The 15,936-nt window shown below is 45.2% G+C and overlaps 1 protein-coding gene across 8 annotated transcripts in view; it reads left to right on the top strand.

Annotated features, from left to right (window-relative positions):
- The window catches only part of Itsn1 (intersectin 1), a 205,055-nt gene that overhangs the window by 174,472 nt on the left and 14,647 nt on the right, over positions 1-15,936 (top strand). For 7 of the 8 annotated variants that reach the window (XM_074072743.1, XM_074072746.1, XM_074072744.1 and 4 more), the window contains 3 exons: positions 985-1,083; positions 5,386-5,553; positions 8,144-8,356. In XM_074072743.1, coding sequence (XP_073928844.1) covers positions 985-1,083; positions 5,386-5,553; positions 8,144-8,356 — 480 coding nt within the window. Of the gene's footprint in view, positions 1-984; positions 1,084-5,385; positions 5,554-8,143; positions 8,357-15,936 lie in introns of those variants that run through there. The other variant, XR_012447870.1, reaches the window with a different exon arrangement.

Genomic DNA, 15,936 nt, shown 5'->3' with positions numbered 1-15,936 from the left:
GGGCAGATGCTGGGCTGCCAACACCACAGGCCTGCAGTTCCAGCCAAGGGTCCAGTGTCTGGTCATAGGCAAGATGAGGTCATCACTGAATGCACTTGTAGTCCCTCCCCTCCCCTCTCTTCTTCCCCTCTCCCTGCCTCACCAGCAGGAGTTTGGCATGCCTTTGCCTCCTATGAGGTGTTCTTAGTATGAAGATGTCCATGGCTGGACATCAAGCCCAGAGGCTGACAGTCTTCAGGTGTCCAGGCTCCAGGTCGTAGCAGCTGCCTGTGTCTAAGGTCTTAAACTAGACTTGAGCCTTTGAGAGGTAGATCACAGTATAATCCCTGTGACCTGCAGACCAGGCTCTCCTTTTGGGGCTAAAAGGACTGTTATCCAGTAGAGGGATTGACAGCACTGGCAAAAGTGGTGGGAGGAAACAGGCAAGGAAGGGTGGAGATCAGCCGGGGGCCCTGAGGATGGAGGCTTGGCTGCCAAATTTCAGCTCCACTTTTCTAGCCTTGCCTGGAGCTCCCAGAGGCATGTTCTGGCTCCTGCCAAAATTGGACAATGAGAATCAGCCTTTCTGGCATCCCCAGGACTTAAGGAGAATTTTTACTCTGATTGTGTAGTCTTGTGACTCTTCCTGGTCCCTGGGATGTTATAAAGTTTTTTTAGACATCTGGAAGAAATATTCTCTGTAAAGCCAGAATGTCTTTGCTGTGACTAAGGAGTCATGTGTCCCTTGGGAGGCTTTTTGAGTCTGGAGAGTGGGGTACCCCCTGGTGGTTGGGTCACATCTGGAGGTCTCCCATTCTCCCTCTGGAAATTGTCTCACCCTGGACTGTCCTAACTGAACTATCATAACTGCACATACCCTTCCTCAGTTATTGTCCAGATGAATGGGATAATGGGTGGGGATCTTAAATAACACTAGTGTTGATATCACTGACTTTGGATTTTTCAGATTTCTTAAGTATATATTTTTAAAATCTCTTATTTCAGAGATTGGCAATGGACCCTCGGTGTAAAGGGATGCCCCTGTCTAGTTTTATACTGAAGCCTATGCAGCGAGTAACAAGATACCCACTGATCATTAAAAATGTAAGTACCCGGTGCCTTTTCAAGTGGAGGAATGCTTTCCCAGTATCAAAGGGGGCTGGAGGCCCGGGCAGGTTCCCAGCTGACACACCTGGCAGCCTTTTATAGAGATCGTGTGTCAGAAGTTGCTGGAGCCATCTGCTTGGTAACTTGGGGGAAAACTGGTTTAGCGTGAAAAGAACTGCTACTGCACAGCCTTAAGATATGAAACCAAATGGCTTCTTAGACGAAATGAGAGCTCAGTTCTCGATGCTTTTCCTAAAACAAGGCACAGTGCCTCTACACCCTGATTTTTATTCCCAGCAAAGGGAGAAAGAAACACGATTCCTGCCTCCATCTTCAGAAGGCCATTGTGCGAGTCTCCATGCTGATGTTAGACAATTGTTTTTCTCTTGTCACTTCAAGAAAGCCAATACCAAAAGAGGGGATCAAAGTTAAGGCTTCGGTGTCCCCATCTGTAAAATGAGTGGGCAGACTTAGATGTCCTCAGAGGATATAATTGCAGGAAGTGCAGATCCTAGGGAGAGGTTTGGATGTGGTTCCTTTTTCGTTTTTTTGTTTGTTTTTGTTTTTGTGGTACTGGGGCTTGAATTCAGGGCCTTCACTTTGAGCCACTGCGCCAGCCCAATTTTTGTGATAGGGTCTCGCGAACTATTTGCCTAGGCTGACTTCGAACTGCAATCCTCCTAAATAGCTAGGATTACAGGCTTGAGCCTCTGGTGCCTGGCTCCTTTTAATGGAGAGTGTGTTTAGTAACTCAGATCTGGCACCAGTGTGTCACTGGGCCAACTAGTGGCCACACGGGGAAACACATGCACGTGTATTCATAACTACATACTTACCTATGCATACGTACACACGTGCATATATGCTTGTTTCTGGATCAGTTTAAGTATTTATATTAAAACTCATGAATTCATATGGACATGGACATCTCCCATTCTAATCCAACACCACAGAATATACTCCAGCCCTCCCCTAGATATGAACTGTGAGAAACCTGGCTCTCTCTCATTAGCCTTAATATGTGAACTCAGCTGCTCAGTCAGTCTCCTTTTATGATGCAAGTCTTCCTTCCACATAAACCATCTCCTCAGCCCAGCTCCAGCTCCATCCCCCGCCCCCCTCCCTCTATATATAGGGGCACTTTGGCTAAATTAACTCCTTTTAGAAGCTTCTTTCAGTCTACTGTTTCCTCCCTACCAACTCCATACTTGCTATTTAATTAGCTCCATGCTTCTCTTTACCACTCCCAACCAAGGTTTTTAACTGCAAATTGAAGTTGGAAACAAGGTTTTTTTTTTATTATTATTGTTTTATTATTCATATGTGCATACAAGGCTTGGGTCATTTCTCCACCCTGCCCCCACCCCCTCCCTTACCACCCACCCCGCCCCCTCCCTCTCCTCCCCACCCCCTCGATACCCAGCAGAAACTATTTTGCCCTTATCTCTAATTTTGTTGAAGAGAAAGTATAAGCAATAATAGGAAGGAACAAGTGTTTTTGCTAGTTAAGATAAGGATAGCTATACAGGGAGTTGACTTGCATTGATTTCCTGTGCATGTGTGTTACCTTCTGGGTTAATTCTTCTTTTTTTTTTTTTGCTGGGTGGGGGTACATTGTGGAATCACTAGCCCTTTTTTTTGTGTTGGGTTTTTTTTGAGATAGGGTCTCTCGAACTATTTGTCCGGGCTGGCTTCAAACCTGATCTCTGCTTCCTGAGTGGCTAGGATTACAGGCGTGAGCCACAAGTGCCCGGCACTATTGGTAATTATTGATAGTAACAATAGGTAACATTTATTGAAGTTTAAAATGTGTCAGGCACGATGCTGGACAGTTTTTCTCATGCTCATTGTATGTTCCTCCCACAATCCAGTGAGATGGGTGTCATTCTGCCCATTTTACAGAACAAAGCACTGCACAGAGTAACACAGCTAGTGAGACATGGGCCTGAGATTTCAAACCATGCCACCAAAAGCCACATTCCCTACCACTGTGCTAGGCAGGCTAGCCTCTCCAAACTGGCAAAACTAAATTGGAATATTTAGGGAAAGGCTCATGTGCTTCTAACTATTTGTGAGCCAGAGAAGACAGAAATGCCACCATGAGCGGCTCTGTGAGCTGATGGAAATCCTGGCCAGCTCAGAAATACCCTTTTGCCCTCCTCCACACAAAGTCATTAGAAACGTGGTCTTTGAAGTCACGGGCAAGTCACAACTGAGTCCCTAGTGGCAGCTTTCCCCAGGCCTGACCTGGAGGGTTGGGAGGAGGAAGAGCTGGGTTAATTCTTTTTGATCTAACCTTTTCTCTAGTTCCTGGTCCCTTCTCTTATTGGCCTCAGTTGCTTTTAAGGTATCTGCTTTAGTTTCTCTGCGTTAAGGGCAACAAATGCTAGCTAATTTTTTAGGTGTCTTACCTATCCTCACCCCTCCCTGTGTGCTCTCGCTTTTATCATGTGCTCAAAGTCCAATTCCCTTGTTGTGGGAAACAAGGTTTTAAAATAGGTGTTCTAGATCTAACTGGGGGTGGGGAGTAAAACAAAAGCAAGAAAAGAACTGAGAAGCATAAATATTAAAAAGGAAAAAAAAATTATTTGCAGAAACAAGATTTCTGCCTTCCAGAGCCATACTAGAGAAAGAATTGAGAGTTCACTCAATTCAACCAGGAAGAGAGTTGGAAGTGATAGCAAATTATAAGATGCATACAAAAATGACAATACTAAGACAATATTTTTGTAATAGTGAGATGGAGGAAGTCTTAGCAGTGTATCAAAGACAGAACTTTAAAGGTCTTGGAATCATAGCAACCTAGCAGATAGTTTGATTCTGGAGAAGAACCATATGTTCATAAAGGAAGTGTGTAAATAAACTACACTATATATGTATTATGAAGATATTTTAAAAGCTAGGAAATAATTTCTGTTGTACTATTAACATGGAAAGTTGTCAGTCTTTCAAATGATCTTATAAAAGATGGGCTATTATCCGTGTTTCCCAAACGAGGAAACTGAGATCTGGAACCTTTATATAACCAAGGCAAATTGTGGCAGGCCAGTGACAGAGCAGGAATTTTAAGCTAGGAGGTTAAATTCAACTGACATTTTTTTTGTGTTTGTGGTACTGGGATTTGAGCTCAGGGCTTTGTGCTTGCTGGGCAGGCATTCTACCACTTGAGCCATGCCTCCAGCCCTTTTTCCTCTGGTTATTTTGAAAATAAGATTTTGCTTTTTGCCAAGGCCAGTCTGGACTGCCATCTCCTATTTTATGCATCCCACTGTAGCTGGGATGACAGGTGTATGCCACCATGCTGGGTTTTTTTCCACTGAGATGGTGTCTGATGAATTTTTATTGCCTGGACTGGCCTGAAACTGTGACCTATCTAGGCTTCCCTTGTAGCTTGGGGTGACAGGTGCACACCACCACACCAGCTTCAACTGTTATTCCTAACCACCACCTTGAAAGGATCTACTCAGAAATTCAAACATTTGCTGCAATGCAGTTCCAGAGATGCATGGGGGCCCACAGTTGGCATGGACCTGGGAAAGAGCTGTGCTCTAGGAGACATCTGTGCTGGGTACCACTGTCCCTTCTTCAGCCACTGTGCTCCTCACATCCTGAGCTTCAGCTAAGCATAAAGATTGTGGTGCCTCTCCCACCCTACCTAAGGGTACCCTGACCACTCTTAGGCTTTCACAATGAGTTGATGTGACACTGTTCAGATCAAATACAAGAATTTCATCCTAAGTTCCTTCAGGTCAGTGAGCAGTTGAGAAAAGAGCAGTAACTGTTGCTGGCTGAGCTGGTTGGCTTCTGAGCCTGGTCACTGGGCTGAATTTCTTTCTCTGTGAAATAGGGTGAAGATTTTCAAAGATAGACTCTAAGGCCCTTTGAGCTCCATGGTTCTATGTGCCATCCTGGATCCTAGGAGTTTGCCAATGTGGTTTAGCATTCACCCTGGGAAAGGTCATCATTTTGCAGGACAGGTCACACAGCTTGTCCTGGGAACATACAAGGGTGTGGGTCTGAGCCATCAATTGCCTCCTGGTTGGAATCTTAGCTCTCACTGAATCTATGAAGAGGAGGGGACCCCACAAGGCCACTCACTGGAGCCAACAAGGAGTGGTCATCACACTCCATGTCATTTCCATGGTGGGCACCCAGAGCTATGGTTGCTAAGGTAAGCACCATTCAAGAAAGATTTTGCTCTGCCTCTGTGGGTTGAGTCCTCCAGAGCCCCAGGCCCACCCATGTTACCTCAAAGAGTGTCCTGACAAGGGGGTTTATGTCTTCTATTCTCTGGTGTAGATTCTGGAAAACACTCCTGAAAACCACCCTGATCACAGCCACTTGAAGCATGCCCTAGAGAAGGCAGAAGAGCTGTGCTCCCAGGTGAATGAGGGGGTACGCGAGAAGGAGAACTCCGACCGGCTGGAGTGGATCCAAGCCCACGTGCAGTGTGAAGGCCTGTCTGAGGTAGCTGCCTGTGGGGTGGGACCTGGGCCTCCTTTGATTGAGCCTCCACAGCCAGCATGAAAGAGGACAGGAAAAATTATGAGCCATCTTCCTCTTCAGCTTCCTAATTCTCTCTTCAATTGCTTTTCATCTGCCTCTTAATCCACCCTTTGTGTTTTTTATTTTGATCATATTATTTTCCATTTCCAGCAGTTCTGTTTATGTTCTCCATTCTGCTAGTTTCTTTTTGTGTCTTTGCTCCTTGCTCAAGTATTCATTCATTTCTCAACAAATTTTAAACATATTTCTGCATACTCCAAATCTGATTGTCACTAAACCTAGTCATGGATCTTATTCTTTTGTCTGTTGCTTCTGCTAACTTTTGCTAGTCATGCCTTATTTTTCTATATGTAATTGTGATTTTTTTTTCTTCCTGTGCTAGAGATTGAATCATGCATGCTAGCTAGACCCTCTACTACTGTGACTCCTACACTCAAGGAGCTTATGGTCCTGGAGTAATGTGATGAACAATAAGGCAGAGCTAGGTGGAGGAAGGGACAGCCATGGGGATGTTCAAGGAGGCATTGAACACTTTCCTGAACTGAAAAGATGAAGATCTCTCTCCAGTAAGGAATCCAGGCCCAGGCATTGTGAGTGGAGAGCCCAGCCTGCACAGGGTGGCAGTGAGGACACAGAGGGACAATAGACCACAAGGGTTTAGGGCAAGTGGAGGCCAGGCTAAGCAAGGCCTGTGTATTCATCAAGGGAACATTGCCTTGAGGCTGCAGACAGTGGACCTGAACAGCCCTGACTCTGCCAGGCAGAAATGCTGTGGTGGCAGCATGCACTTTAGAAAGTCTGGCTGCTTAAATCAGAGGGGTTCAGGGGCCTGGGTCTTCATCTTAGGATGTTAAGAAGAAAGTGAATTATTTTCATTGCTTTTATACTCCTTTGAAACCATAATATTGTCCTTCTTTATTGATTGGTCTTTCCTAGCTTTTGTATCCCAGCTTACTATTGACTTTATGGCAGGAAGGGAAGGAGTTGGCTTCTGTTTTCTGTCTCATGAACACAGTGTAGACCATGTATAATTCAAAGCTGGATACACACCAGTGATTAAGTTTCAAATAAGTGCAGTGTCTGGCATTCTCAACCCCAAACAGAGTAATGTAATGATTCCTAATTCATCTTTAGTCAATGTTTGCCTTGTCAACTGGGGGCTGTAAATGTTGAGTATGAATAATGACATCAGCTTTGAAGACATTGGATCCAGTGACACTTGCCTTGTTTGGACTCATTGCCCCCAAGTGGCTTGAACTCTCTCTTGGCAAGCAAGAAGAGCTAGGTAGAATTGAAGGCTCCTGTTAAGAATAGAAGGGGTGAAGAATATTCTTTGAAGACTCCTATTGGGGTATCGCCTTCAGTCTTTCAGTATTGCTTGGACCCTCAGGGGGAGGTAAGAGACTGTCCTTCCTCCTTGGACCTAAGAATGGAGCAGAGTGGTCACTGTCATTGTCACTTATAGCTCTCTGGTCACTGACTCACCACCAAATCTTTCTCCCATGTTGGAGGTGGACAGGTGCCACCTGCATCTCTTGGGGTGATATTTGTTGTGAGCTCCATTGCTCCTTCACAAGTACTCTCCTCAGAGAGGTCTATAGATCTCATAGCTCTGGAGAGAAACTTGGCCTTGAAGACTGGTGAATGGACCATATCCTGGGCAGATGTGTGGGCAGGTGGAAATCATCTGCCTGGACCATCTCACTGCCTGGCACACAGCTATAGCCTTGCCTTCCTCCATTTCTCCCCTTCTGTCAAAAAAAGGGGGACTTTGTGGGGTCATCTCCACCCCAGGCCCCCTCTACCTCGTCAGAACCTTCTGGCATGAGATGATAGCCCCTAGGGAAATGTTGGAGCCACATGTCAACACTCATAAGCCATCCCTAACAGTTGGTGAGTGGCAGATAGAAAGCCATCCACCTCACATTTTCAAAATGAATCTGTTGGGTAGGAATCAGTGTGCACAAGACAGTGCCTGTTGTGCTTGGCCTTGAAGGGTCATTAAGCACCACTGGATTTTGCAGTTTGCCCACATGCTAGACGTCTGGACTGCAGTTGTGCTTGGGAAAGTAGCATTTATCCCATGATTTTGTACAGAGAGAGTCCCTGCTGCTTTCCAGAACACTAGGGGCTGTTTGAGTCTATGCAGGACCTACTTGGTGGATCTGGTTCCCACCACTGCAGGGCAGCCCCTTGCACCGAGGAGGCAATCATCTTGGAAACTAGTGGGCACTTTTCTTCCTGCTATCCCATTTCTCCAATAAATAAAAGGGAGAAACACACCCTAAGATTGGCACAAATCCCTTGGGAAGTTATAATGGAGACTTGACATTTGGAATCCCCAGAATCATGCCTTTGACTTTGACCTTATAGCTCCAAAAGGCACTGCTGGAAGGCTTCAGAGGCATCTTTGATTTGTGCCTTAGATACTGGCCTGCTAGAGCTTGGCCTTAGATTCTGATGGAACCCTTGTTTTCAGATGGAGAGACACAAAAATTAAAACATGACCTTCCTTCATCCTGTCTTCTTTGGGTTTGTTTTCCTTTCTCAGCAACTGGTGTTCAATTCAGTGACCAATTGCTTGGGGCCACGCAAGTTTCTTCACAGTGGGAAGCTCTACAAGGCCAAGAGCAACAAGGAGCTGTATGGTTTCCTTTTCAACGACTTCCTTCTGCTGACCCAAATCACGAAGCCTTTGGGCTCTTCTGGCACCGATAAAGTCTTCAGCCCCAAATCTAACCTGCAGTATAAAATGTATAAAACAGTAAGTTCCATTGGAGATGGCTATAGCAGGGTTGCTGTGTTTGGGGAGGAAGGCATATCCAGAAGGAGTCCAGTTTTTAGCAGAGTTTGGGGCTGTGGTGTGGAGGAGAAGGTAAGGGGAATGAGGCAGGATTTAGGGTAACTGGAGTAGAGGACTATCTGTGTCCCACTGCAGTCCTGAAAACATGCAATTCCATTGGCGAAGCATTCATCAGCCTCCAAATCACACTGTGCCTATAGGAGCTCACAGCCCAGTGTAGGTGAGGCAGGGACAGACAGCTTTACAGCAGAGATACCAAGCTTCATCCACCCAAGCATGCACGGCCAGCTTCCACACCATCCCAATCCCCCACCAAGCTCTCGTGGTAGCTGAAACATCTGTGTCTACCCTTTCCTGGCAGTCAAGGTGGGCAGAATTTCCCTAAGCTATGTATTTGGTCTGCTCATATATCATAGCTTCATCTGTGTGTCTCTGTGCCGTGGGATATTGTTCTTCTAAATTTGTCTTTGTGGGTGTTTTTACTGAAGATTTTTCTCAGACGCAGCAGTTAGCTTTATTTGGGGAGAAAGAGCACTGTGTTTTTGTAGACTGTTACTAGAAACTGTTAGGAAAAATGCTGCTCACAAAGAAAGCTCATGAGAAAAGTCTCATGTCCACAGAGCAAAGTTTAATGGAAGGCCCAAACTGCTAGGCTAGCTGGGGAAAAGATGGCCCAGCAGCGATTCTGGGCCAGGTGTGGCTTTTATAGAAGGGGGAGGTTAAGGAAGTTAGTGCATGTGTGGTAGTCTCTGGTAGGGGTGGGGCTGTCTTAGAGCACGGGAATTTCTGTTCAGTGCGGGGCTATCCTTGGAAGTTTCTCAAGTGAGGTCTGATAAAATGGCCACCAATTTATAAATGGTGACATTATTGTTCTATTATTCCCCCATTTTTTTCCTTTAATAATGATGAGGGTAGGGGCTGAGGATCAGGAATTGGGGTGAAGCATCAGTCTCTTTAGCTGCTTCCTGCTGGCAGGGGGTGCTGTATGGGGCAAGATTCTCAGACTCCTGCATCCTGGTGGGGGCCCTCATAGCAGTCCTCTGGACAGTTTTGGAGAGGTTGATATTTCTGGAGGTGTAACTGGTTAAACTTTTGATTAGCAATAGCAGACACGTGGTTTAAAAGAAATCTTTGTATGGTTTTTATGATAAAAGGGAGGAAGCTTAAGAATATGAGAGCAAGAAATATGGCATTAGGATGGGCATTGGCCAGGAGAACCACTGTGAAATGTTATTCCCTAGAGGATTCCAAGAGTCCGTTCCTTAAGAGGTGCTGCCATTGGGGGATCCCATTGAGCTTGACAGCAGTGGGTGTTGTAAGAATGACCAGATGAGGGCTGGTCCACCAAAGTCCCAATGGAGAGGGTAGAAGATCCTTTAGGAGAACAAGATCCCCTGGTTTAACAGAAATTGTTATAGGGTGGGGTAGGATCTGGTCAGCGTGCTCTCTGAGAAGTTCCCTGAGAAGGTTAAGATAAGGTAGGTAGTCAACCAGAGAAGAGTCTGTTGGAGGCAAGTTTTCTAAGAGAAATGGGTGGCCATATATTATTTAAGACCCAAATAGGAATATTAGGAGGAGCATAAAAAGGTGTCTGCTAAGGGACTGCATATCTAGGGATACAGATTCTGCAAAATCCTGTAACTTCCAAGAAAGCTCTAAGCTGCCTTATGGTATGGGGTGGGGAGGGAAACAGAAGATTGGGTTGATTCACTCATGACTCAGGGAGTGAGTCTGTTCCTTTAAGGCCACACCTAGGTAGGTGACCTGTGGGAGGCAGGGGCTGTCAGGATTTAAATGTAACACTCTTGGATTAAAGAGAGCTCTAGCTCATTTTTATGTAACTTTATAAATGTTTGTACCATATTTAGATAAAGTATAGATACTACAGTGTTACAAGATGGTCATTTAAGACACATAAGCAAATATGTAAATGAACTCTGATTTAGTAGTACTTAAAGCTTGACAAGATCAGCAGAAAACACAAATAATTTCTTTGATAAAGTCTTTCTCTGTAATGGTTTTTTGTAGCTGTTATTCAGAGCAGAACAATATTAAGATAACCTTGTTATTTTATAGACATAGAGAATTTGATTTTAATTTGACATGACCCTAAAAATCTTTTAGGCAACTCTTAGATTACTCAACTTTAACTTTATCACACACCGAAGCTTTTTATTATACACTTTTAAAACTTACTCAGACCTTTATATAACATACTAAACCCTTTGATGGCTTGTCCTAATCCATCCTATTTCAAACCATCTTTAGGACAAACCCTTCTTTACAGAATCCTTTCTCATCCAAAAAAACCATTCCTTTTTTCCTTTAACTTCTCAAAAAATACATTCATTACCTATCTATATCCTTCCAGTTGTTTACTTTGTAACTTGTATTTAAAAATTAACTTTTATAAGAATTTTGAATTTATTATAGGGGCTGAAGCAACTAATTAGTAGCCCTTGTTGTTTTAAGGAATTGATAATAGTCATAAGGCCTCATCTTCCCTCAGGCTTGAGGGGATGTTGTTTTGGGTGTGGAAACTGTGAGGGATTTTTGAGTTTTATTTGAATAGGGAGGGCTGTCCTGGCTCACACTACACTCATCCCATCAGTCCACACTGTGGAATCTATTTGTTCCTGAAGGAGGGGTCAGCAGAGAAAGCTACCTGAGGGGAGGAGAATTTGAGCTTTTAGTTGAGATAGTAAATCTCATCCAAGCAGGGACACTGGAGTTTCAGGTACTATGAGGAAAGAATGACAGAAGAGGAGGTCTCCCCAAGAGCAGATCAGAGGCCGGATAAATTGCACTCTAGGGGCTGGCCAGATTTGCCCCAAACGATAACTGTTGTCATTGGGCCGGGGACCTAGAGAGAAAGGTAAGACAGAGAAATGAGCTCCACTGTCTAGCCGGAAAATGATCTTTTGGGTTTTTTTTGCCATCATGGCTACCATGAGGCTCCTCAACATTGATGCCAAGAAGTGGAGCATGGACAGGGGGCTGGGACCCATCAATCCATAGGAGGTGGCACCTCGCCTTCTATATGGAGATGGGGGGCACTTAGACTTCCAGTGGTTACCCTTGCAGGGTCCTGGTTGGGGGCGGAGCTGTCTCCTGGGCTGTCCCCCCTTAAGCATTCTCTGCAGAAGTGCCCCTCCTGTCCACCATGGTAGCAAACTCGAGATGTAGGCCCCAGTCGGGTGGGAGCAGCAATGAGGCCATGGTGTCTCTTATCTTTTTCTCTCCTGTTAGTAAGGTCCTGGACATACAGACATAGCTATAAACACAAACATGGCTAGCTGTATTACTTGGTTCAATGACTTTTTCCCTTCAGCCACAGACTGAGTTTTCTACAAATATCTGGGGCTGACTGTGTTAGAAATTTATCTTTGAGGAGAACCTCTCTCACCTGTGACTCTGGGTCCATTGTGGTATGTTTTCTGATAGAATCCTTAAGATGCTATAGAAAGATAAGGGGATTTTCTTCAGAGCGTTGCTATAAAGCAAAGTTGTTATTTCACACTGACACTTGATACTCTGGAGAGCAGGTCTCTGAACTGTTCTGGGCCTCAGTTTCCTCACCTGAAGAATGAGGGATCTGGTCTAGGTTAAACTACTGTCTTCCACTATGAGATGGCTGAAGTGACATTAACACCATTTATCTTTCTTATCTTTTTTTTTTTTTTTTTTTGATTTAGCAATGCTGGGGAATTGAACCCAGGGCCTTGCATATGCTGGGCAAACACTCTCCCACTGAGCTATGCCCTTATCCCCAAATATATATTTTTTCTCTTTTCTTTGGCTGTACTGGGGCTTGAACTCAGGACTTTGTGCCTGCAAAGTGGCACACTACTGCTTGAGCCCTATCACCAGCCCCTTTTAGTGTGGATCTGTCAAGGGGACTGCCTGTGCCCCTGTAGGTAAGCACATTTATTCCCTCATTTCCTGGTGCCACTAGTATTGGGGCTCATTGTAAATGGTAATCATTTCCAACCTTAGTGGCTTTGCTTTTCTAATGAGAAAAGAGTCTGGTCTAGTAGAAGTATAATATCCTTCCATGTCAGTTGAAAGGTTTGGACCACAGAGATAAAGGCTTGAATGTATTTGTCTGGGCATCAGTATAGCTGTCCAGATTTTTTAAATTTCCCTTAGATCTGATAACTGGAAGGGGACATAAGACTTGCCCTCTTCCTACCATTACCTGTTGAAGGGAGAAGCACCCATTAGGAAGTTCAATATAAGGGTGGCTTAGAAGGTAGAAATTTGAATAGGGGACCTTAGTTCATTTTTTTCCCTTTTATAGAAAAGGTATAATTGGAGTATGGATTATAATTTAAGGAACCCTGTGAAGGCCACTTCTCTTGGTCACCCAAGGCATACTGAGGCCAGGCCTCAGTACAAAGCTTTTAGCATCTACAAGCCAGAAGACTGGAAGGTGCAGATCCCATCTAGAAAGAACAAAATGTCAGGATCCTGTCTTTTAGCTAACAGCAGGCAGCCTCTTTAATAAAGGCTACTTTTTAAACAAAGGAATAAATCATCTGTAAAGTTAGAGAAGGTCATTTAGAGGGCATCCCGGGCCAATAGCAGTACCATATGGGACTAGTATTAATATTTGGAGGGAAAAATACATGTTGAGGCCCAAAGTATAGGAAATTTTAAATGAGAAGTTTATTACAATAATGTCCATTTTGTTATTTTTGGGACTATAACCTTAAGCTAACAGTTGGTTTACAAGGGCTGGGTCTGGTGCCCCGAGGTGTGAGGTAGGGCTAGGAGCAGGGCTTGTGCAAGGCGCCACTCCCTCCACACACACCCGGGACAAGCGAGCCTGACTGTCTAGGCCTGACCCTGCAGCCTGTTGCCCCTCCCCCCTTCCTGTGTACTCTGCATGTGTTTATTCTAGGGGAAGTGGTGGCAGGCCAAAGCCATCACCTTGTGTGGCTGGCGGCCTAGGATGTGTGTTGAGTTGGCCTATGGATTCTCTTAGCTATGTCAGGTGTTTCTGCTGTGCACCAGCAGGCCTATTTGCTTTCCCTTCTCCACTTGTGGGGGCGGAGTTAGGACGTTAGCGTGCAGCTGTAGTTTTTTGTAAGCACTTTTTGTAAAGCAGCTGATTTAAAGTTACTTTAGACTGAGAGGCCTGGCAAACTAGTTGGAATAACTTAAGTCATAAGATACCATGCTATAAGTTTTTAATGGGAGGCGGGATCCCAGTAAGCCCAGGGAGGGGAAGGCAGACAGAGACAAAGGACACGTGGTGGGACCCTGGAGGAGGCAGAAAAGGTGTCCTGACATCTTGGGTAAGGGAGGGGAAAGTAGAGCCTGGAGGCATGACACATGCCTGTAGGATTAGCCATCACCTGTGTCTCTAGGTCGCTCCCATTGACTGGTGCTGGAACACTTTCAGCAACACGAAACCTCCACTCTCCAGTTGCTGTCTCAGGAAGAAGGGGCATTAGATGGGGTGGGAAGGGAAGCAGTCGTCAGATGCCATAATCAAACAGGACTCCGCCAATGTAGCATGAGGCATACCTGAATAAACCTGGGGCTTGGTCTCAGCACACAGGGAAGAAGCATGGATTCTCCCAGAGCTGGAATCACCTTGAGGCTAGAGTTGGCAAGGAGTGGCTTGACACCATGATGGGGAAGTTCCTCAGGAAGATAGGAAGAAACAAGCAGGGAGAGCAGAGCAAGAAGTCTGCTTACATGGGGAAGGAGGAGGTTTGGGAGAGGATTAGGTTTGTTTTGAAGCTGGTTTAGAGGCTATTAGAACCTGCACAGGGGAACAAGAAGTACAGAGCGAGGGTTTGGTGTGGAGATACAAAAAGGATTGGGCGTAGGGAAGTTCCTTCCATTTACCAGCATGCTCACAGAAATTGTATAAATCCCTTAAAATATTGGGATTGAAAGTGCCATTAAGTGGCCATTTTGGAGGCATTGTCCAATGGATATTGGGGCCATGCCTGATTACAGAGAAAAATGAGCTTTCAGGGCTTAAGATCAGGCATGAGGCGTAGGGGCCCAAGATTGGCCAGAAGACATCCCAATGGGGATTCTGAAAGAATTTTGGATGGTCCAACTGCCATGGTGAAGCCTGACCTGAGGAGAGATATGACGGGCATCCCCGAAATATCAGGTCCTCAGGAAAGAGAAAGAGATGTGGAGCACCCAGAGGGAATGTCTTCACTATAGGGGTCCACAGTCCCTAGTGGGGAACAGGTTCCCAAGGACGGGAGCGAGCCAAGACCTAGTGCTAAGATTTCAAGGAAATGAGAAAGAGATCACAGCTCTGCATGCAAGGACTCACAGAAAGAGGACCTTGAGGGAAGATTGGCTGGTGGTGGATGGCAATTGGAGGTGCGCTGGGGCAAAGGAAATTCCCTGTGAGCTAGTGAGGGAGCAGTGTTTTCTAGGATCGGGGGTTCTGGCAAAGCAGCTCTGATCCCCGAGGAAGGGAATGGGAGTTGAGAGAGAGAGAGTGAGAGGGATGGGTGGGGGAGGCCGGGAGAGCAAGGTCAGTGCCGGGAGTGCACCTGATCTGAGTCATGGCACCAAACGTTAGGAAAAATGCCGTTCACAAAGAAAGCTCAGGAGAAAAGTCTCACGTCCATAGAACAAAGTTTAATGGCAGAGCCAAACTGCCAGGCTAGCTGGGGAAAAGATGGCACAGCAGTGAATCTGCGCCAAGCATGGCTTTTATAGAAGGGGTAGGTTAAGGAAGTTAGTAAATGCATGGGAGTCTGTGGTAGGGGTGGGACTGTCTTAGAGCACAGGAATTTCTGTTCAGGGCTGGGCTGTCCTTGGAAGTTTCTCAAGTGAGGTCTGAGGATAAAATGGCCACTGATTTATAAATGGCGACATTATTGTTCTATCAGAAACTTTGTATGAAATCCTCCAAGGGAACACTTGGATGTGGAGTCGTTGGGGACTGTTTGCTGCTTAGTATATACTATGGGCAACACAGACTGGTTAGATCTTATTTGAAGGACTTAAAAAACACTTGCTACCTAGGCATGGTAACTGGAGCATAGTCCTTGCTCCCTGGAAGGCTGAGATGGAGAGGATTGTGGTTCAAGTCCAGCCCAGGTAAAAAAAAAAGATCACAAGACCCCATCTCAACCAATAAAAGCTGGATGTGGTGGTACATGCCTGATACCAGCTATGGTGAGAAGCATGAATAAGAGAACCATGGTCCTGAAAGTGAGACTCTATCTCAGAAATAACCAGAGCAAAAAAGGCTAGAGGCATGACTCAAGTGGTAGAGCGTCTGCCTAGCAAGCAGAAAGCCTTGAATTCAAACCCCAGTACCAACAAAAACAAATAAACAAAATCCTTGCAAAATGTGTGTGAGGGAATATATTTTTATAATTTGCAATATATAAAAGTAAATATTAACATAAAATCCTTAGTCTGGTTTAGATTTTTGTTTTTCGGTGGTATTGGGGCTAGAAATTGAGGCCTTCCAGTTGCTAGGCAAGCACTCTATCACTTGAGCCACACCTCTGTCCTTTTGCTTTTTTGTTTGTTTTTAAAATAAGTGT

This window comes from Castor canadensis, chromosome 5 (assembly GCF_047511655.1).
Source record: "Castor canadensis chromosome 5, mCasCan1.hap1v2, whole genome shotgun sequence".
In the NCBI taxonomy this organism is placed as follows: Eukaryota; Metazoa; Chordata; class Mammalia; order Rodentia; family Castoridae; genus Castor; species Castor canadensis.
Note: the sequence above shows the minus strand (reverse complement) of the source record. Positions and strands in the feature narration are given on the sequence as shown.